At 38.7% G+C, this 22,540-nt stretch overlaps 1 protein-coding gene across 1 annotated transcript in view; it reads left to right on the top strand.

The window, feature by feature from the left end:
* The first annotated feature begins 302 nt into the window (after positions 1-302).
* LOC113531742 (xylosyl- and glucuronyltransferase LARGE1) overlaps positions 303-22,540 on the top strand; it is a 56,434-nt gene continuing 34,196 nt past the window's right edge. Inside the window, exons 1-2 of the mRNA XM_026922628.3 lie at positions 303-2,076; positions 20,367-20,559. Of these exons, the coding sequence (XP_026778429.2) occupies positions 20,370-20,559 (190 nt within the window). The 5' untranslated portion in view covers positions 303-2,076; positions 20,367-20,369. The remainder of the gene's footprint in view (positions 2,077-20,366; positions 20,560-22,540) is intronic.

Here is a 22,540-nt window from a genome sequence, read left to right as displayed (position 1 = left end):
CTGAGGATGAATGGATGAATTAATGAATGAATGAATGAATTAATGTTTTAAAGCAGGGGTGTCCAATCTTATCCGGAAAGGGCCGGTGTTGATGCAAGTTTTCATTCCAACCAAGCAGAAGCCACACCTGAGTCTATTGAAAGCCAAGATCAACTGATTAAACAGGTGGAATCAAGTGTGATTGGAATGAAAACCTGCACCCTCATTGGCCCTTTCCGGATAAAAATGGACACCCCAGGCTTATATACAAATTCAACATATTGAATACAAAATCTGTTTGATTTAAGGCAGCTTTCACTTGATATGCAATTTCAGAATAAGCCACAAACTTTAAAATCAAATCCTAGGAAGAGAAATATTATTCTATGGAGTCACGTGTTTTGGGACTGCAGTCCGATCCGAATGCCTGTACCGTGTTTTAGCGAGCGCGCAGTGGCGCGGTGAGGACTGGATCCTCCATGCTTTACATTACCGGGAGGATGCTGGGAGCATGAAGGCGCTGTTGTGTTCAGGCAAACGGCACATGCAGCCGGCGATTCAGCCGGTCAGACCAAGACTCTGATGATGATCTGTGAATAAGGAAGCGTTATGCCGCAAAGAAATATCGCACTTGACTAATCTGTGGCGCTGAGGACGAATCGGGATTGGACCTCAGTCTTTAAAATAAACACACACACACACACACACAGACACACACACGCTTTCTGTGCTGGGACTGTGAATGACAAGCGGAACGAGAGCGGAATTTCAATGATCGCATTTCTTGCTTTAATGCGGAATTTGTGCAACTTTGCCGGCGGTGTGTGTTGATCAGTCAGCGTGTGTGTGAGGAAGACACTCGGCACTATGGCACGGATTCGCTTTATTTAACACCGGTGGACACTGAGACAGCGTCCTGATTGCGTCCTGGTGTGTAAAGAGAATAAATGGTTAGGAATGAGTGTGTTTATTTAGGCTAATCGAGTTCATTTTCCTGATAAACACGACAGGAAAGTCGGCCAGTGTCTGATACATGACTGGAGGGAAGTTAGAAGAACTCTGTCATGTCTTTATTATTATTTTTTGACTATCCAGGATGGCGGATGTAGCTGATGGCAAATAAGACATGCGTGCTCCTGAACGCGGCTTCTGAACTTGCTCGGATTTCGCCTCCTGCGACAACATTTTCAAGCTGGAAATCTCTCTGGGAATCGCTCTGGGTGGGATGAGATGATGTGGTAGTGTGAGACCTTTTTCAAGAGTCAGGAGCGAGTGGTAAAATCGGATCGGATTTCTTCCCAGGCAGGTTGAAATGTGAAGACTGAGCCGATTTCTAGTGTCCAAGTGTGAACACGCTCACATTTCTTACCGATTATACACCAAAGGACTTTTAAAAATTCGACAACAACAAACATTTAACGACTCTGTCTCTTTTAAAGTGCACACACACACACACACACACACACACACTGTGCGATTTGTGAAGGAAATCACGGCGCATCGCACACATCATACAGGCAGCGCGCGCAAGACCGGGGACACAGCGATCACTCGCGATCTTCTCACTTTAACACGCTGTAAAGAGTGACAAACGCTCCTCTACCATCTTGGACATTTATCTGGGACTTGAAAACCAGGCTGCAGGATTTTGGTGTGTGTTCAGCCCTATCAGAGGGCTTTTTTTTTGTCTTATCCTAGAACTGCGCCGCCGACGGAAACCCCGACGCGTCGCCTGTCCGCGCGCTGAACCGGAGCCGAAGCGGAGCGGAGCGGAGTGGAGTGGAGTGGAGCTGTCCACCTCCGCGGGTTCTGACGCAGAGCTTCACCCGTTACTGAGAAACCACACACACTCACACACACACACACACACACACACCCTCTCTCTATCACACACACGCTCACAAACACACACACACACACACACACACACACACACCCTCTCTCTATCACACACACGCTCACAAACACACACACACACACACACACACACACTCTCTCTCTCTCTCTCTCTCTCTCACACACACACACACACACTCACACACACGTCCAGTCCAACGGTTTGCCGAGACTGCCAGACGGAGCGTGTCACTTCACAAGGTAAACAGAGATTTTCTATAGTTTACTGCTAAACTGAACTGAAAATATCTCCCATGAAGCAAAGCTTTATGTGGAGTCTCTCTCTCTCTCCCTCTCTCTCTCTCTCTCTCTCTCTCTCTCACACACACACACATAGATGTATACACAGTAAATAACATAATTTATAATAACAAAAGACCGTAATAAAAAAAATAGTACATATAAATATAATACAGTTTAAAAGTACAGTAATAAATATAATATTATTTAAAACTGTAAACAAATAAAAGATTAACTGTAAGCTAGCTGGAACAGAAAAGTTTTCATTGCGGCATTTCTGAGGGTCTGTGATAGCTGTGGATCCATCTAAGAGCAGCATGAATGCTAAAAGCGGCTTCTTCAGTAATTTCAGTAAACATTGGACTATTATTCCATATCATATTCTTTGCATTTATTTAAGCACAGATTTATTTATTTATTTACATTTATTTAAGTTCTCCAGATACTATATATTGGATATACTAACTATATATATATATATATATATATATATATATATATATATATATATATATATAAATATAGAGTGGAAAACAACATATACAGAATACATCCATCAGAAACAACATCTTGTGTCATTAAAATATCTATAAAATATTTAACAATAATCTAATGGATATCATTAATTGACATAATGTGTTGTGTAAAAGAAGTGAAAAATAATGGATGAGCTTCAAAATCAGTTGAAGTATATTACATAATCTTACAAGCATCTTTCATATGTACAGCACAATCAGCAACATCCATGCTCTTAGGATAGCAGTAGCTTTCTGAGTGAAGTAGATTAAAAAGTTTTGATATTGGTGAGCAGGTTTATGTTTGTGTTTGCACTTTTCATGCATGACCTCTACCGAGTTAGGGTTCTTTCACTTTTTCTCTCACATGACCTTCTTTCCGTGGATGCCTACGTTCAGGTCCACTCTCGAACGAAATGATATATATATAATAAATGATATCATATATCACAGATATAAGATATATGTCTCAGATATATGATGTCTCACTCAGAAAGCTACAGTTATCCTAACAGCACTGATACCTTTTACTGTTCTGTAGATATATGTAAGATGCTTTAATTGATTTTGGATCTGATCCAATACTACTTATTATTTAATGTTATGTCAAAATTTATTCCATGTCAAAATTTATGTTGTTTCTGAAGGACATATTGTATAAATACATTCTGGCAAAAGATAATATTCTTATGCAGATATACAAAAATGTGTTTTTTCTGCAATATATATTTGCATGAATGTATGCATGGATATACACAGGCCTGTATTTAAATACATTTGTAGAATATTATATGGAATAGTGAGCCTAATTGCAAAAGTAGGCACATATCATTTTGTATGAATGAAAGTCTTCAAATGAATGAGTGTGTGTGTGTGTGTGTGAGTGTTTTTGCTCTGCATGACAGTATTCAAATATTTAAAAGAAAAAAAAAATCTCACTGTTGTTATATACAGTGCAAAAGTGCTAGGTCTGTCACTTTTAATGACTCTCCAAAACTTAAAGAAGCCCTAGCACATTACAGCTATAATGAAAAAAGCAAATAAACAAAATTAGCCATAAGCAGATGGTCCAGTGTGTTTCCAGAATGTTTTATGTATGATGTCTAATTTTGTGCCACAGTGAAGGTCACATTTTTGCTTTTGAAATAACTGTTGAACTAGTCGGCTTTGAGGGAATCCAAACTGATGGTTTGTGTAAAATCTGTTCCATGTGAATGCTTTAACACAGACTTATTTCTAGACCCCAGTAAGCAACAAGCCAGCTTGCTATTCCTTTCCTGTTCAAGATCAAAATGACCAGAATGAGGTCAGGCACTTTGGATGGATAATGACGGTGATTAAGGAGACCCTTTAGATGAGCCAGTGCCTGTGTGCATGGTCAAGCTGAACATCATCCATGTGATGATGTTCATCTAAACTTCCTTCTCTCTGCTCTTTTCTCCCTCTCTCTGAGAATAAAAATAGGGAAGCATCATGCTCCCTAAAGACTCTATTTGTAGCTGAGGAATTTAATGAATGTTCTACTTCCATGACCTTATTTCCATCCTCTGGTTGTCATGAGCTCCTGGAGCTCCTTTTCCCATGACCTTTGATTGAACAATAGGCTTCTTTTTGTCATTAAGGTGAAATTTTGTGTTGTTGTCACCTCACAGCTGAAGGGTCTCCTGTTTGATTGTTTACTGTCTCGCATGTTTTAACTATGCTGTGTAGGTTTACCTCAGGTTCTCAGGTTTCCTCCCACCTTCCAAAAAATCTGGATTGGCTACTCTAAATTGCTCCTAGGTGTGAATGAGTGTGCATGTGCAAGGTGGTCTGTGATGGATGGACATCCCATCAAGGGTGTATTCCCTCTTGTGCCTAGTGTATTGGGATGAGCCCCATAGCCACTGTGACCCTGATCAGGATGAAGCTGTTACTGAAGATGAATGAATTAATAATTATATATAAATAATAAGGTTAAATTCTGCCAGAGACTTTTAGGGAAAAGGAAACCACAAATTAGATGTGAAATCCTGTGTTCTAAGCTGCTGAGTTTTAGTTGTAATTTATTCAGATGAAACAGCTGTTAAAGTTGTTTTGTATGGCTGTGCAGGTTCATCCCTCTTTCTCCTGCTGTTATTTTATGTGTGCTGCATTTGAGTTTTTGCCTTAGTATTGCATTTACACAGTGCTGATTCCACTGCACAGGAACAGACTCTCACATTCTTACTCTCAGACACATGAGCAAGCATTCAAGTACTTCTGTCCCAGTTTTTTCTTCAGTTGAACTGCATGATTGCCTGCTGTTTTACACTGTTATGTGGGCCCTGACTCTCCAAATGTGTGTTTAGGTTTCCCCTAGCCTCATACCACAGTGACTCACAGAGGTGGGAACCTGTGAGCAGCAGGCAGTAAGAAATGCTTTGTGTCTTTGCAGTGTGGTAAATAAGCTCCTAACACCCAACACCCAAAGATTTTAACTTTAACATATTATTGTGGTTTTGTTCACCCTATTTTATCATGCACTATGTCATTAACACTGGCACTTGTTCACTTTCAAATACCATACAGAGGTCTAATATAAGTCTACACACCCTGTTAAAATTACAGTTTTTGTGATGGCAGATCTCTTTTCAGCTTCAATTTGATACAGCAACCAACAAAATTCAAGAAGGGAATTTATTAGGGGAAAAAAGAGAAATGAAAAAACACACAATAACCTAGTTGCCTAAGTGTGCACTCCGCTCAACTGATACTTTGTTAAAGCACCTTTTGCTTTTAATACAGCACTCAGTCATTTTTGGTAAGAGTCTACCACATTAGCACATCTTGATTTGGCAATTTTATTCCACCATTCCTTGCAATAACACTCCAGATCTATCAAATTGTGAGGGGATCTCCGGTGCACAGCCCTCTTCAAGTCATTCCACAGGTTTTTGATATGATTTAGATTTGGGCTCTGACTGGGCCGTTCCAAAACATTGACCATCTTCTTCTGAAGCCATTCCTTTGTTGAGATGGATTTGTGCTTTGGGTTGTTATTGTGCTGGAAGGTGAAATTTTTCATCATCTTCAGCTGTCTAACAGAGGCCTGCAGGTTTTGTGCCAAAATAGATTGTTATTTGGAGCTATCCATTATTCCCTCTATCTTGACTAGAGCCCCAGTCCCAGCTGAAGAGAAGCTGCCCCATAGCATGATGCTGCCAGCACCATGCTTCACCATGGGTATGGTGTTCTTTGGGTGGTAAGCAGTCTTGTTTTTGCACAAAACATATCTTTTAGAATTGTGCCCATTTAGGTCTCATCAGACCAAAACACATTTTGCCACATGGTTTAGCTGTGCTTGGATTTTTATATATTTTATTTTATTTTTTTTGTGAGAAAGGGCATCCATCTAGCCTTCCCCACAGCCCAGGGAGGTCCTATTGTTTTGAACATGAGTTTGAATGTGATCGATTCATTCTGAGCACAGTTACATGCCCCCTTACAAAAGGGTGTGCACACTAATGTATCCAAGTTATTGTACATTTCGCCCCCCAAAAAACTTTTCTACTTGTTTTTCACTTCAATTTTTTTGGTTGCTTATCATATTAAAGGTGGAGAAAGATCTGACATGATTTATCTTGGGTTCATTTTTACACCACAAAATCCTGCAATTTGAACAAGGGTGTGTAGCCTTTTTTATATCCACTGTATATGCAATATTCTGTATTCTTTCTTCCTTACTACCATTTCTTCTTTCCCAGTACTCACTTTACTTTCTCCATCTCAGTTATTCAGTATGTTTACTTGTATTCAGTGTTGTGGAAATGACCTTGAAATCAGTGTAGAGCAGAAGATATAAGCAATAAGTGAAGCAATTGTAGCTAAATAAATTCAGTACAGGCACAGTAGGTGCATGCATTTTAATCTAACTGTGACCCCACATGAGTCACTCAGAGAACTGAGGAGTCAAAGTACACACACTGCATGACTCACTCCCAGCAGAACACTTACTTTCTTTGTGGGTTTATTCATGATGAAATCTTTTTTACAATTTGCATCACTATTTCAGAGGTGTCTTTCAAGGGTATCTTTGTACAGTAGTCTCCTTAGTATAGGAACTGAATACACTGAAAACTACATTCTCATCTTGATAATATAGAACTTACTTTCTGTATAAGACTTACATAACCTCCTCATGCCATAAGTGCACCAAGGTCTAGGCCTTCATGATAAGCAATAACACAACACAATGTGTATTCAAAAGTTATTAAGGTGAGGACCTGCTGGCGCAGTGGGTAGCATTGCTACTTAGAGCTCCAGGGTCTTGGGTTTGATCCTGAATTTGAGTTATTGTGTGGCATTTAGCTTGTTCTATCCTGTGACCATATGGGTATCCTCTGGGTACGCCAGTATCCTCACACCTCCAAAAAACATGATTGATGCTTGTAGGTGGTTTGGCTCTCTAAATTGAATGCCCTGAAAAGAACTGGCATACCATCAAGGATTGCCTTGCATCCAGTATTCCTGGGATGGGTTCTAGATCGACTGTGACGTTAACCAGAATGAAGTGGTTACTGAAGAGCAATGAGTGAATCAATAAATCAATGAATGAGATCATGGTTAGTGGTTCTGTGTTAGCATTTGTAGCTTTTCTTTCAAACTGAATTGAATCCCCCTTGCACATTTGAATTCATGCTAATTTGAAGTGATTGTCTTAAATTAATTGTATTTTTATCACAGTGTTTGATGTCTTCAATTAATTAAATGACTGTACTGACTGTGCAGTTGGTGAGTTTAATAAATTTTATTTAATTATTTGACATTAGATATTGGCTTTTAGCTTTTGGTGCATTAATTCACAAGCTTTCCTTTCACGTTTTAACTCGGTAACAAACCAAACAATTCCCCACCTTCCCAAACACAGATCTATCTATCTATCTATCCATCCATCCATCTATCCAGGCATTTATCTGTTTAGAGTAATTGTGTCTATTTATTGCATATTTAAAAGATATGACTAATACATTAAAATCTGATAAGGGTCCTGTCTTGTTCTGATATAAAGATTTATACATTTAAGGGAATACAGGCTTATAATATAATGTTAAAAAGGCTGTTTTTCTTCATTTAAAATGCAGTAAAACTATTATATACTGATCCTCATAAAGCAGTTATGGAAGATAAACGATTGAAAATAATTGTGACTACACTACTGAGCAAAAAATAATTGTGTTTATCATTTTAGATAAATACAAAAAAAGAAACAAAATTATAACAAAACCACAAAGGCAGTATGAAAAATTGGTTCTTTTTTTTTTTTCCCCCTAGTTGGTAGAATGAGTCAGATGTGTCTGATGTCATGTTGCCAGTGGGGCATTCAGTGTCACAAATCTAATTTCTGCATGTGTGTGACCTTTCAACAAATCGCAGTTCAGTGTGCCTGGATGGTAGCAGCAACTGTGATTTCAGGTTTTGGCCATTTTCTCTTTCACTGTTAGGTGAAGAAGGATTCTATTGTTGGTTATTTTCCTCTACTGTATAGTCATGATCGCACAAAGACACACATTTGTCTAAAGCATGGGAAGCCAACCAGTGCAAGCAGCTCAGTATGTTTGGAGACTACTTGCTCAACTTATGACAATATAGGTTAGTACTCTGTGAGGTGAGCATGTGTAGGTTATTATAACTGCTAATATATTACTGCTGTAAGCAGGGCTAGAGGAACTTTTTCATCCTTTCCAGCAAATTAGAGTCATTTTCACTCAGGGAAACTTCAGCAGTTTCTTTGATTGTGAATGGGTATGTATTCACTGACTTCTGCAATTTGTTAGAGCTGGAGCTGAATGATCTTGCATAGGTTAACTCCTTAGAACTTGGTATGTGTTCACACTGCCTCTGTTAAAGAAGCATTTCATCACCTGTTTTGGATTTTTTCGAGCGCATATCAAATTGAGCAGATAGATGCATTCTTCAAGTCAGGATAATAACAAAATCTCTCTTTTTAGAAGCTGTCTTTATCTGTTTAGATGTTTATCTCAAATTGATCTATTTAATTCCTTTTATCATCTTACTTTCGTTCCTTACCTTTCCACCTTTCTTTGCATTTTCTTTGACTCTTATAGGCCATAATCTAATTATTTTAGCTAAGTGTGGACTCATACTTCAGCCTGCATGTGTAAGTATACATTAGAAATATTAAGATGATGCAAAATGAGATGGGTCATTCACTGGTTGTAGGCTCCAGATGTGTAATGTGCTAGTTTTTATTTTTATTTTTTATTAAGGAGTCAAGTAGACCTATGTGTCATTTCCAAGAGAACGATTTGCATAAGTGGAATGAGTTTTAATGTGGCATTTGATAGCCTATAAATCATAATGGGCTCTGCTGTTGCTGTGGCTCACTGCACTGTAATATGACTACAAATTGATTAGTTTGTTCCATCATCACACTTGGTTTCCTTTTATCACTCAGGTACAGTTATGAGGAAAAATACTTTGTAATCCCTGTGCAGGAACTCAAAGTGAAACTCTAATTCACCTTGACAGTGATGGGAAAATGCTTGAAATTTACTTTAGAAGGTTCTTGAATTTCACTGAATTCCACTGTAGGAAAATTAGAGTTTCACTTTGAGTTCCTAACTTGAAACCACTATATAATGTTTGTTCCTGAATGTGTTGAAATGCCATGAGGTAGTTAGCTAATTCATATTATTTTATTACAATGCTCCAAAGTGCTATAAGGCACTCTGGACTCTTTTCTCTAAGATCTAGAGTCTGCTAACTGCTAACCTTATAGCTAACACCTTATAGCTATATAATTTTTGGCCGGGAACATAAGGCAGATTTAATAAGATGCAAAATTAGGAAACAATGACATGCTAAAGTTTTCTACTAACTGTTATTTAGTCTACTTATAATAGACAAATTGAGCCTTTTCTGGTCCTTTAGTCAAAATAAGCACATTTAAACCTTAAACACACAACAAATCAAGACACTGAAAGTTGACTTTTTAGACAGTACTGCTTTTGGAAATGTCTGAATTTCTGCATGAGTAAATCCTTAAGTATGACCTAACCTTGAGCTAATTCACAATAATAATTAAATACAAGAATAAAATCTAATATTGGATTTTAAATTTATATTTATTAATGAAGTGCAAACAATCAAGGTCATCATTGAAAAAAGTATGCAAAACTCTGTAAGAGAATTGGACATTTGACACGCCCTGCAAAACTCTGTAAGAGAATTGGACATTTGACATGCCCTGCTATTTTCTCTCTCTTTCTCCCTCTCTCTCTCTCCACACACACACACAATATATATACATCATCATCTTACCAGTTGGACAGAACTAGATGAGTTTGAGGGAAATGGGAGTGTATGTGGATGTCTTTATATCTTTTATTTTATATCTATATCCACACAAAGAAAACTTCCTTTGTTTACTGAGGTTACTGAGGTTAAGGTTAGAGTTAGATATAGCATTTATTATTATTATTATTATTATTATTATTATTATTATTATTATTATTTAGGGGGCCAAGCACCGAAGATGCGTAGGCACCCTATTGTTATTCTATGTTTTCTTCTTCTTCTTCTTCTTCTTCTACTGGCTATGGTGTCTATGGCAGCCCATAGAACTGTCTGGTAAAAAGTTGTGAAATTGGGCACACTGATTGGGGAGGGTCTAAGGAACATTCTGACCAAATTTAGGCCAAGTGTTGCCACCATTGGGTCAAATTTGGGCCTAAGTTGGAAGTAAATTTATGGTCATACCTTTTGAACCGTGTGTCTAAAATTTAAAAGCCAAACATCCCTGGATTCCCTGGGTTGAGACGAGTTCAGTTGACACCCTATGATGTCAATTTCTGTTTAATTAGATTTTCTGCCATCTTGGATTTTGTCAAAAACCTTTTTTTTTGCTTCTCCTCCTACACATTTTAGCCAATCATCACCAAATTCGGCAGGAAAAAAGAACGAAAAGAAAAATCTCTGATTTGAAGAAGCGGCAAACAGCAAGCTGGGTTTACTGCTGCCAGAAAAAAAGCCATAATTCAAGAAACCACTGCTAATATAAACAGTGCTAGTATCAGTACTATACAATCAAGGCAGGATCTTTAGGATAAGATTACTCTGAAAATAATTACTTCCAACAGATGAATAATTTGTGTAAATATGATATCCTTGAGTTTTTATATGAATATGATCTGCCACCCATCCTTTCCTTTTTCACTTATAGTATTTGAGGTATACTGTCCCTTAGCAATTTGTCTGTACACATTCTTTATGTTGGGAAAAGTGCAAAAAAAAATTATAATCACAAAAAAAAAAAAGAAGTGGCGACCAAAACACAGACAGCATACTCTCAATCTCTCAATGGATTTATTTTGTCCTCACAAGGCTAGACAGACCTTGTGTTGTGTGTGTGTGTGTGTGTGTGTGTGTGTGTGTGCATGTGTGTGTGCTTCAGTGCCAATGCATATTTGATTAGACTTCTGTTGACAGACTGTATGCTATGATGGTGTTGCTAAGGCTTTGTAGACGTTGTTTATAGATAGATTGAATCTTTTCTTTTTATGACTGACAGCTAATATTCACTCATAGAAGGGTTCTACAGAGATTACAAATTTGACATACGTATCACTGTTCTAGCCTTGCTGAGACGACACACCGGCTCAGGATCTATGATAAATGTGTGTGCTTATCCCAATTTGGTATGGTTTTATTAATTTAATATTTAATATTCTGAACTTGATTAAAGTCTTGATTAATTCATTTATTTGGTAATCAGTCTATCTCATTTACAGCATCTCCATAGCAGTGGTAACTGCCAAAATTTGCTTCTCTGTGCTTTGATTCTGTTGTCTGAAACAGAAGCAGGGGAAATGCAGACTGTTCAACAGATGGCTGAAGGATTTGAAACTGATTTAATTTTGATGGTGGCAGAGCTTTTAAATTAATTATTCGTTCTGTTTATTTGGACTACGTGGTTCAGGTTTAATAAAAGTTACAGTTCTTATGGTCCCTAAATCTGTAGAATCTTCAGTGGAACTCTTGGACAATTTTTTAAGCTGTATTTGAAGATTTAAGAATTTTTGTGTAGAAGAAGGAAGTAGATGCTAGTGAAGGAAGAAGTAGAAATAGGCAGATGGATTATTTTGCCCCTTCTTGCTTATGATATTTATAATATAACTACTCTAGGGCTGTTTTCACACCTCTTTCATTTTTCATTTAGTTCAGATGTATCACATTGCATCAATTTTCAAGCCTACCAAATTGTTTACATACGTGAGTGTTCATGGCTTCGTCATGTTAGCGTGTTAGTCTTCGTCATGTTAGCGTGTTAGTCTTCGTTAGCATGTTCTTTGATGGACGCTTCTTATCAGTTGCATTGAGGGTTGTTTTTACTTTGCATGTCATGGAGGTGCATTAACAATTTCTGACAATTATGGAGCTATTTTATGAAACCAGTCTATGGTTAATTTAAGGAATTTAAAGGAATACAAATGCATGCACATTGCTCCACATGTCTAGAAATAAATACATGTTCTGCAGAAGTGTTGTTATTTTTGCCGTTAACACAAAGAGTCATGAATTGTGATATGGATCATTCTCTGTGGTTATACTATTGCAAATTTTGCAAATAGTACTGGAGGCATGGATTTGTTAGTGGCAACTTCCATAATACATTCTATATTAGAGCTGAAAAGATCAGTGTTGAAATTGAAACTTAAGTTTACTGTGGTGATAAACACTTACTCACTTTATCATGCATTTTAGCCTTACTTTGCCTCCATTCTGTTTCCCATTAAAAGGAAAAACTCCATTAAAAGGTTGCAATCCTGCTCTCACTTTATATTTGCGTATGCTACAATATGATGTGTTTTCCAATGAATAAATTTGTAATCCAATAATGTGATTATAACACCATGTGTTCACAAACATACAGGTCCATAGAAAAAGAAAACAGCTAGAAACTCACTCATTACTTCCTAACAATCTAGATGTATGAATTTTATTGCAGATGATGCAAGTATTTTATTACAGATGTCACCTTGGAAAACGAATGCCATCAAAATAAGGCTATAGTGACCTGGAAAGTGTTCACATTGATTTCTGTGGTCACTATATTATAAAAGCATGATTCTGCATGGACTATTTTTTCACAAAGTGGTGGGGACACATATCTGGGGTTTCACAAAGTGGGGAGGACATGACCCCAGTGTCCCAATGCAGATTATGTTTATGGTTATACCCTGTTTTGGTTTCTTTTTCTTGTTAATTCTCATTGAGTTTGTGGTGTTAATAAGGGAACTCAGTCTGCTTTTCATGCTGTAGATGTAGTTATTTTTCATCAATTTATCATCTGCACATTGCTATTGTTGCTCTAATGCTTTCAAAAATCTCATTTTTAGCTTGAAAGGACCTTGTAAATGTATATGAATTCCATTATAATCTTACATGAGGTAGAAATAATTTAGGGCTGATGAATCTGAGGGTATATATGCATGCTGGTCAGAAGGGATAAGTTTTGCCATTTCAGTCAACATTTTTTGCCATATAACTGTCATAGGATAGTACTTAATACACAATGGCTAATTACTTTATAAACATGCCCATTAGCATTCCAAACCTGAAGATATTTTGTACTGAACCTGACCAATATATTTTTTTTTGTGAAGTACTATTTTAATCTCTGGGTGGGTTTTGGGTGGATGAGTACCCTAATCTCCTTTATGCCAACAGGATGTTGGTTAAAACACCCTATAGCATGTTAATGAAAGTCTAAGTAAGATAATGGAAAATGAACCACTTTACATCTCTAATCAATATGTTTTCTCTGGACGAGCCAGGCTCCATTTTTCCCCAGCGTAGCATCAGAGTGCGCTTCTCAGCGTAATTGGCTCCACTTGATTAAGAGAGAGATGAGGATGGGGTGTGGGGGTGGGGTGTGGGGGTTGCAGAATAGGAGCCAGAGAGAGACATGGAGAAAGAGAGCCAGGGTGAGATGGAGGGAGAGGAGTCTCTCATCCTCAGTTGCTGGAGAAGATCCTGAGAGGAGGCTCTTCATCTCTGAGATTCTCTTTCTGGCTGCCTGACAGAACTGCACTCTGAAGCCAGGAAAACTACACAGTCTTTCCTTCTATCTACTGTGAAAGAGATTAATAGACTTCTCCAATTACCTCAGACGGTGGAAGTGTTGTATTGGAGTAAATGTGACAGGCTTAATATGCTGGTTAGGACACCACAGTACAACATGACCTACTTATACAGTCTGTGCTGCTTCCATGTGGCCTTGTTTTAGGAGCTAATTAAGCAAAGGGGAGAATCATTCAGTACTCTTAAGAAAGTGATCAGGCTTATAAATTTACTTTAAAAAACATTGAATTGGCTGGATTGAAGGGCCTGAATGTTTTCTCAGAGACTAGGATCCTTGATTACATTTTTCAATTGTTTCATGAATGAAGAGATCCTGGTCTTTTTTACAGGCAGGGATGGCCATTAATTCTGATATATATGTATTTCACAGAGTAGTTAGCATACTATGACATCGTACTATAACATGGTAACATCATGTAAACTGCAGTGTTGGGGTAGCTACTTTGCAATTGTAACTTGTCAAGCTACAAACTACTTACAAAACATTATATGATTTGTGCAGATTATGCCATTTGCTTTTCTGTTTGTAAACCACTCTTACTAACAAGCAATTAACATTATTTAACTGTAAAACAACAACAACAACAAAAAAAAAACAGTTAGCTATTTTGCTAATACACTACTGCATTGCATTAATTTAAGAGAAAATACTGAATGCCCAACACCATCATTACCCTCTAAACTTAACCAGCTAGATAAACAGTGACAGTAACCAAAAACAGAACAAGCTACCCACCTACCATGTGTGTCCTTAAATTGGTAATTAAAGTTTTGGATGTCAATGGTATTGTCATTTCCACATTTCTGCATAGGTTACAAACAAACATGTATCTGTTGCCATGTTAATCTTTCATGCTTATATATGTGGAAAATATAGCCAGGGGGCGGTGTGGTCTGGGCTGGATAACCAACTCACCTAGAAAAGTGATCCATCTTATGTGGATGGCCTCTCCCTTCCAGATGTAGTTATTGCCACTGGACCACTTTCTGGTTTAACAGACAGGAGGCCACTAGCATATGGCCTCTCCTACATTACCGTGCCCATAGCACCACCTTCACATGGTGCCCCCGTTCTCACAGAATTTGCTATGTCTTGGCGTGACCGAGTGCCCTGACGGTATAATCAGTCAAAGGGCAAACTGGGCTCTCTAGTCTTGGTTGGCAGCCAGTCTAGGAGAAGGAAAATTCTGACTCTTAACTCCGCTAAATGGAGCTTGTTAGCCTTGTCATGCAGCCCATCTACTAAAAGGAAAACTCACTTGAATACTTGAAAAAATTTCAAACTCACAAAGTGCCAAGGTGTACTGTACACCCTTGGCATGTGATGTCTCTGGGTCCATTTGGCATTTGGATGGCATACTTTGCATCCTTCCAGCAACTCCTGCAGCTGCACAGGTACCAAATGTATTAGCTTTGCCTTTCCTTTTCCTTTCCTCCAGCAAGGCCTAGAGGAGGATTTTCACATTTGGGCAGACCAGGATCTCCCTATTGCCTGCCCAGGCACGTAACACCCTGGATAGTTCACTCCAGCAACGTTGCATGACACCAGTACAACACAGGGAGTGGCAGATACAGGTTTTAAGCTCCTTCAAATTGGCATAGCAGGGCTGGCCATGAATCAACTCTTTCTGCATATCCAACCCAGAGAAAACAGATCAGTTCATCTGCTGTGTAGAAGATGCACAAGCAGGCCCCACTCAATATGACAGGAACATAGAGACCAAATGGTCCCACCTCCATGATACCATTTACGACTCTGCTGTCACAGCCTTCAGTAAGAAGGAGTGCAGAAATGCTGACTGGTATGAGGCCAACTGGGAGGTAATGGAGCATGTGACTAAGGCAAAAACAGAAAGCTCTGCTGGCATACAATAACAATCCCAGCATCAGCACATGAGATCCCCTGAGAGCTGCAAGAAGCAAAGCCCAACTAACTGTCCATTGATGCACTAACAATTACTGACTGAACTTGTGCAACTGCATAAAGAATCCAGCAGAAATAGGAAATGCAAGAACAATGTATGAGGGCATTAAGAAAGCCATGGCCAGCAGCCAGCAAGACCTCCACTCTGACATCCAAGATGGGTGAAGATGGGTCATCACTGACCAAGGCCAACAGATGGAATGCTGGGTCAAGCACTATCTTGAGATGTATTTAACCCAGAGTAAAGTTACCAGGGTTTCCCTGAATGCCTTCCCAGATCTGCCAGTCGTGGAAGAGCTAGACACACTGCCAACAATGGAAGAGCCCACCAAAGCCAAGCTTGTGGGAAGGACCCTGGTACAATGGCATTCTACCAGAAATGTTGAAGGGTGGGAAAACTGCACTGCTTCTGCACTTCCACAAGCTCCTCTGCCTCTGCTGGGAAAAATTATATGTCCCATAAGACAAGAGAGACACCAATACAGTCATTATGGTGACCATAGTGATTGCAACAGCTACCGTGGCATCTACCTTCTCAGCATAATGGGAAAGGTTTTTGCATGAGTCACCCTGAGATAGCTACAGAAGAGTTGCCTCCCATGTCTATCCAGAGATAAAATGTAGTTTTAGAGTTGGCCGATCCACAGTGAACATGATCTTCTCACTATGCCAGCTGCAGAATAAGTCCCACGAGAAGAAGAAGCCTGGCAATGGCACATAGTCAGCAGAAGTGGACTCTTCAAGCTGAAAATTCAAGCTACAGAAGATTGGTTGTCCTCCCAAGCTGCTGGGCATGCTTACCTCCTTCCACAAGAACATACACTGCTTCAATAGTGCAACATCTGAAGACTTCCCAGTGAGTAGTGGAGTGAAGCAGGTCTGCATCCTAGCCCAATCCATCACCATGAATAGCTACCCTCTTGAGGTAGTTGACAACCATACCTACCTAGGGTTCGCCATCTCCAACACCTTGTCCCTGGATGCTGAGATAACCAACAGGAGAATTATATGGAATATGCAGCTGACAGAGAACATCAAACTGCATGGCTACCAGGCCTGTGTCTTCAGCACACTCTTCTACAGTAGAGAGACCTGGACAACCCATGCTAGTCATGAAAAGAGACTGAACAGCTATAATCTCTGCTGTCTCAGGAGGCTTCTCCAGATACCATGGCAGTTACCAGTACCCAGAAGTCCTACAGCAAGCAGGCATCCCCAGGATGTTCACCATTCTCAGCCAGAGGCAGCTCAGGTGGTAAGGCCATATCAGGTGCATGGACCTTAGTTGGAGCCCAAAAACCTTGCTTTATGGTGAATTGCCAAGGGTGCAAGACCGATTGGCTAATCACATCTGTATGTTAAAGATGTCTGCAAGAAAGACATGAAGCTTGCAACATTAACATAAAATACTGGGAAAGCATGGCTGATGACAGGGATGCCTGGAGGCTGGCTATAGAGAAAGGGGCCCAAGCAGCTGAGAACACCCAGAATGTAGGCCAACGAAAGGGCTAGACAGAAGGAGAGGGCAGCCTCATCCAAAGCAGCCTTATCATTCATCTTCAACTGACTGTCACTCTAAAGTGGGTCTCATCAGCCACTCTAGGAAGTGTGCAACTGATCCAGGGTGTTACTCCATCTGAGATGGACGGATGTCACCACCATAGCCAGTGATGTTTGATAGTCACAATACTTGTTGAAAATGTAGCTTGTTACTGGAAAGGCTACATTATTTTTAAAATAGCTCAGCTACTTCCAAACTAAGATTCTACTACTTAGCTTCTAAACACCTGACTGACTGAGCAATGTGTGAACTGTCTACCACGATATACAAATCTAGACTGCTTTTATTAGATGTTATTTTCTCTCCAAAACACAAAAGAGCACATAACAGCAGGTTAACAATTATTGTATAATAAAAATAACTTAGAAACCAAAGTGACAGTATAATTGATTGACCCTTTTTAATTTAGAGCAAAACACCAATGCGGTTTCTGAAGGATAGGCCATGAAACATTAGCATTAGTTATCATTCTGCAGAGGCACTACGGACCTTATTTCACTCTTACAAAATGTATTTTATTTTACATATCAAAATATCCTTAAATGGAGTTTTGCCAGTCCTTGTATATAGACTAAGAGATGTGGTAATTTTATTTGCTGCTCATGATGCTCTGGGCTCTGACTGCACTTCTTAATTTATCTCCCTACATTCCCTGAGCACCTGTTTCTGGGTCAGCCTAGATTCTGCCATCCATCTCATCATCTACTCTAAAATTAATAGCCATGTCATTCACTTTTATAGCCCTCCACTATCTCCCCAATGCACCTTGGTCAGCTGAATTACTTAGACTTCTTCCAGATAAAAATGATACAGCTGATATGGCTGATGTTTCTGGAGGGGCCACTGAACGAATGCCAGAACCTTAGGAACACAGCAGCAGCAGCCATATACTTGTTTGTCATTTTGTCAGGTCACAGTAGTTTGCCTGGGGCTGAGTGTAAATGTGAGTCTCTTCAGTTGGAGGTTAAAGGATGAAACCAATAGTTGCCTGCTTGAAGTGCCAGGCAGTGCAGGTTTTCTTGGATTATTTCAGGTACTATTTTCTGGGTTACACACCTATGCAGCAATACTGTGGTAATAAGCTTTGAAGATACAGTATGTGTCTACTTGAGTTTCAGTGAGTTTGTTGTGTGCAGAAGCAATATATTTTTTTTACCTACATGTCTGTCAGGCAAAAGGATTTTGCTGTTTTATCTTATGGGAAAGGCATTTTTTAATAGCTTGAATGAATTATACACTTCTTTGATTTTAGTGCACTTATGTCTCTCAGCTCAGAGCTACTAGTGGTGATGGCCTGAAAGCTCTTCTCTGATATGAGCCAAGGACTTGTACATTCTCTTTTCAGAGTCTGTATGTGTCCTGCTGAGTGTGTGTTTTATATTGGTACAACTGGCTTCAGACCTAGAGTAGATATCATTTTGATGCAATTAAACTATAACAATGTGTCATGTTCTCTCAGAAAGGGCTAAGGTCTAGGGTGAGAGTGAGAACAATTACAATATTAAGGTTGAGGCCTGGCAAGATGGTATGGGATGGTAGAGGTTAAAAGAGTGGTAGGAGTTTGGAAGTATGACTGAAGACAAAAACTTAAAAATAGACCTGTAAATGGACAAAAAGAAACTGATAACAGGTAAACTTACCACTGACGAAAACACTAACACACTAAGACCAAGTAAACACTACATGACTTTCAAAATCTCATGATTGCTCATAATTGAGGAAATGCAGGCAACAAGAATTGTCTGTTCTGTAAAGTGAACTATATATATATATATATATATATATATATATATATATATATATATATATATATATATATTATATTCATACTGTGCATTGCCAGGAATCCTGTACTGTTTGTTTTTATTTTTGCTGTTCCTATCAACCATTTGGGTATGACATGCCAAATAATTTTTTTTATAGAAACAATGTTATTGTGCTTACATTTTGCCCTTGCTCTCCCACACAAATAAATAGATGATAAACTGGGATCAAAGACCTGCTGTGCATGACAGCAGTTGAATCTGATTTCTTCTAGGACTTTCACTGGCTGTTTCTCATCACTGTACTTGCAGCTAGTCACAGAGAGTTTCACACTATGAGAAAATTTTAAAAAATGTTTGAAAATATTGAAGTCTCTGCGATCAAATGCAGACTGAGAAAACTACATTGCTGAACCATTCACACTACATGAGCGGTTGCTGTGGGAGTGCACAGTGAGTAGTCACAGAGCTGCGAGGTAGTCGCTGAGTCACTGAGAAATGTGCACTAGGCTTAGTATAGTCTGACAATGACACACATCAGTTATCAAGAGCAAAGAGGTTGGGAAAGGGAGTGTCCGGTCCAAAAAAAAAAAAAAATCATAGCATTATAAATTCTATCAACATACAGAACAATATCTCTGCACACACCCAGTATATCATGTCTATGTCTAGGCTATGAACATAATACATGTCATTTATTTGACATGGGTTACATCAGCTGTGTATTTCTTATTAGACTTGCTAAAACATGCAGTTCTGTCATCTGAAAAAGTTTTACATGCTACAGAGGCCTATACTTTTCGCCACTAGAGACCTCTATTTGGCAGTTGAAGCCTTCACAAACTAACCATTTTAGCAGTAAGCAAGTAACCAATGCTTACTTAAATGCTTCGTGAGGCTTCATCTCACCATCATGAAAGCAGATTAAAAAAGCAGCAAATGTAAGTATTAACAAACAGGTCAGCATGCAAACAAGCGAGTCATTGGCTAAAGCTGTGCAGCTTTTAAGTTCAAAGCTCTGCCCTTTTGCTATGTCTGTGTTCCAGTTGGTCAGGTCCCATGTACTGTGCAGTCTAATTGGTCAGGCCACAATAATGCTGATTGACAGCATGATGCACCTATGGAGAGACTCAGGGGGAGAGATCAAACAGGAAAAAAGAGAGAAAACACATAAGCAGACACTCAGTCATGTAACACAATGAGTTGCGAACATTGCTGAGCTGCGCTAAGGAAATTCTGTGTAAAAAAATTACTCTTATCTATGGAGACAGTTTAATCCATAAACAGGAAACTTGATCCCATACACCTCCAGTACACTTCATCTGATATTTGCTGATCTTTCTTTTTACGCTTTTTTTATTCAGTCAATGCCATGCACCCCCTGGCTAACACCTGCTGGCCAAATAGAGGTCTGTCAGCCTCCTGAACGCCCCCTCTCTTCAGCGCAGAGGATGCTGGGAATGTGTCGTGGGCGCAGGAAGTTCCTGGCTGCCTCCCTCATCCTGCTCTTTATCCCGGCCATCACGTGGCTCTACCTGTCTGCTACCAACTTCACAGGTAGGAAGTTTGTGCTTGTTTACAAGAAAATATCTTTCTCGCTGCAGTTCTCTGTTTCTCTCTAATGATCTGCTGCTTAATATGTACATTTCTATCTGAATGAACCTTATATGACAAGATTCCTGAAAAAATAGCACATTAAACATTTCTGTGAAACCTTATAACCTTGCTTTTATTGGTACTGTTTGGCAGTTTGACCTTTGTTTTTTTTTTTGTTTTTTTTTTGCTCTGTTAGCTAAATACAGATAAAAGTGCATTTATGTAACCAAATGCTCAACATCAATCAGATTGACCCAGAAAGCAAACTCATTAGACTTAGCAATATGCCAGGACAAAATACTCATAAGAAGAAGAATTAGAGTATGTCTACTGAACATGTTCTCTCCTTATTTTTTTTTTAGCAGTTGACTTTTGCAATTCTTACAAGTTTACAGATCTTAGTGAAAACAGTACAACATGTACAATAAGAGGATCAAATTCCAAGATTGCTAGAAATCCTACTGCTTACTACTCTGCTGAGATTGGATTCTGACTCAATTTTAATATATTTAAATGTATATTTTATGTATTATTTATCATTGGCAAAATACAAGGAAAACTGTGAATCATTTGAAATTATTTGAATTTCTATAACAGTACACAGTAAAATATGATTTCATCTTTATCTAAGTCATAAAGTCTTTTCTTAAATTATGATTTAATTAGCAAATTTAGGAGTTATTCATGCAGAAATTGAGATAATTCCAAACAGTTCACAAAATAAGTATCCATACTGTCCCATATTGCAGCATTGTGTTCTTTGGTAATATAATGTATTTACACTACTAGACTAATTTCCAGAGCCAACACTGCTCTAAATTAATGGGTAGGGGGAAGGTACATAATACTGTCTTGGAGCAGATGGAAAAGGATTTGCCTCATATGCTGAAAATACACTACTTTAAGAAAGCTTTTGTGGGCTCTATTTTTGTGCATGTGCAAGTGTAAATGGTATACCACTGTAGTATTTTTGTGTGTTTGGGCATAAGCCAATGCTTTTCTTTACTTGCCTAGCTGCTATTTCCAAAAATATAAGTGCTTGTGCTAATGTGGGTGGAGCAAAATGTGTCAAAATAGTGGTATTTTCAAACCCACTTTTGTCCTAAATTACACTTATGATCCCACCTCTAGGGACCCCCTCTATAGGCAGACACAAGAGTGTCCAGTACAGTACAGGAACAATATTTTCCTGACTTCAAGAGAAGTTCCAGTTTTCCACCATGTTTCAATAATAATAATAATAATAATAATAATAATAATAATAAAAGCTGCAAGCAGCATTTTTTGGGGCCAAACACCTAGACTCGGTGAGCCGCACATTCACAGATGCACTACGATTGTTTCCTAAGCAATCACAGGAAAGCAGAACCTTTAGGAAAGGGATTCAAGAGTGATTTGTAGTTTCACTCATGATTTGTATGTTTTGACCACGGACAGTGGTGGAATTCTCTGAGTGTAGGGTCCAGGGTGGCATTTATGTTTTTACTCATCAGTCTAGGCCTTTTTTCTCCATTTTATGCAAGTTTAGACAGGTCTCAATATGATGTGAGCCAAATTTGGTGAAGATTGGACAAAAGTTGAAGCAAAAATTGCAGTTAGACAGAAGCATCATGTTATTGTAACTTTTGACCAGTAAGTGGTGCTGTCACAAAATCTGTTGCATAGCCTCAGGGCATGGTCCTGAAGATGTCTACCATGATTTGTGTCAGTGTGCAAGGTCATTGCTGAGATACAGCCTCACTTCCTGTTTGGCGACTTCGCCGTCACATTTGTTGGCACATTACAGGCAAAATGTTTGGAATATCAAAATTCTTTTGATAACTTTTTTTTCCAGGTTGGTCTGAATGTGATGTATGCCAAATTTGGTATTGATTGGACACAATTTGTAGGAGGAGTACTGAAAAAACAAAATCCAAGATAGTCGACAGGAAGTACACTTGAA

The sequence above is a fragment of the Pangasianodon hypophthalmus genome, chromosome 18 (assembly GCF_027358585.1).
Source record: "Pangasianodon hypophthalmus isolate fPanHyp1 chromosome 18, fPanHyp1.pri, whole genome shotgun sequence".
NCBI lineage: Eukaryota > Metazoa > Chordata > Actinopteri > Siluriformes > Pangasiidae > Pangasianodon > Pangasianodon hypophthalmus.
The sequence above is the reverse complement of the archived record's forward strand: the minus strand, read 5'-3'. Positions and strand labels throughout refer to the sequence as shown.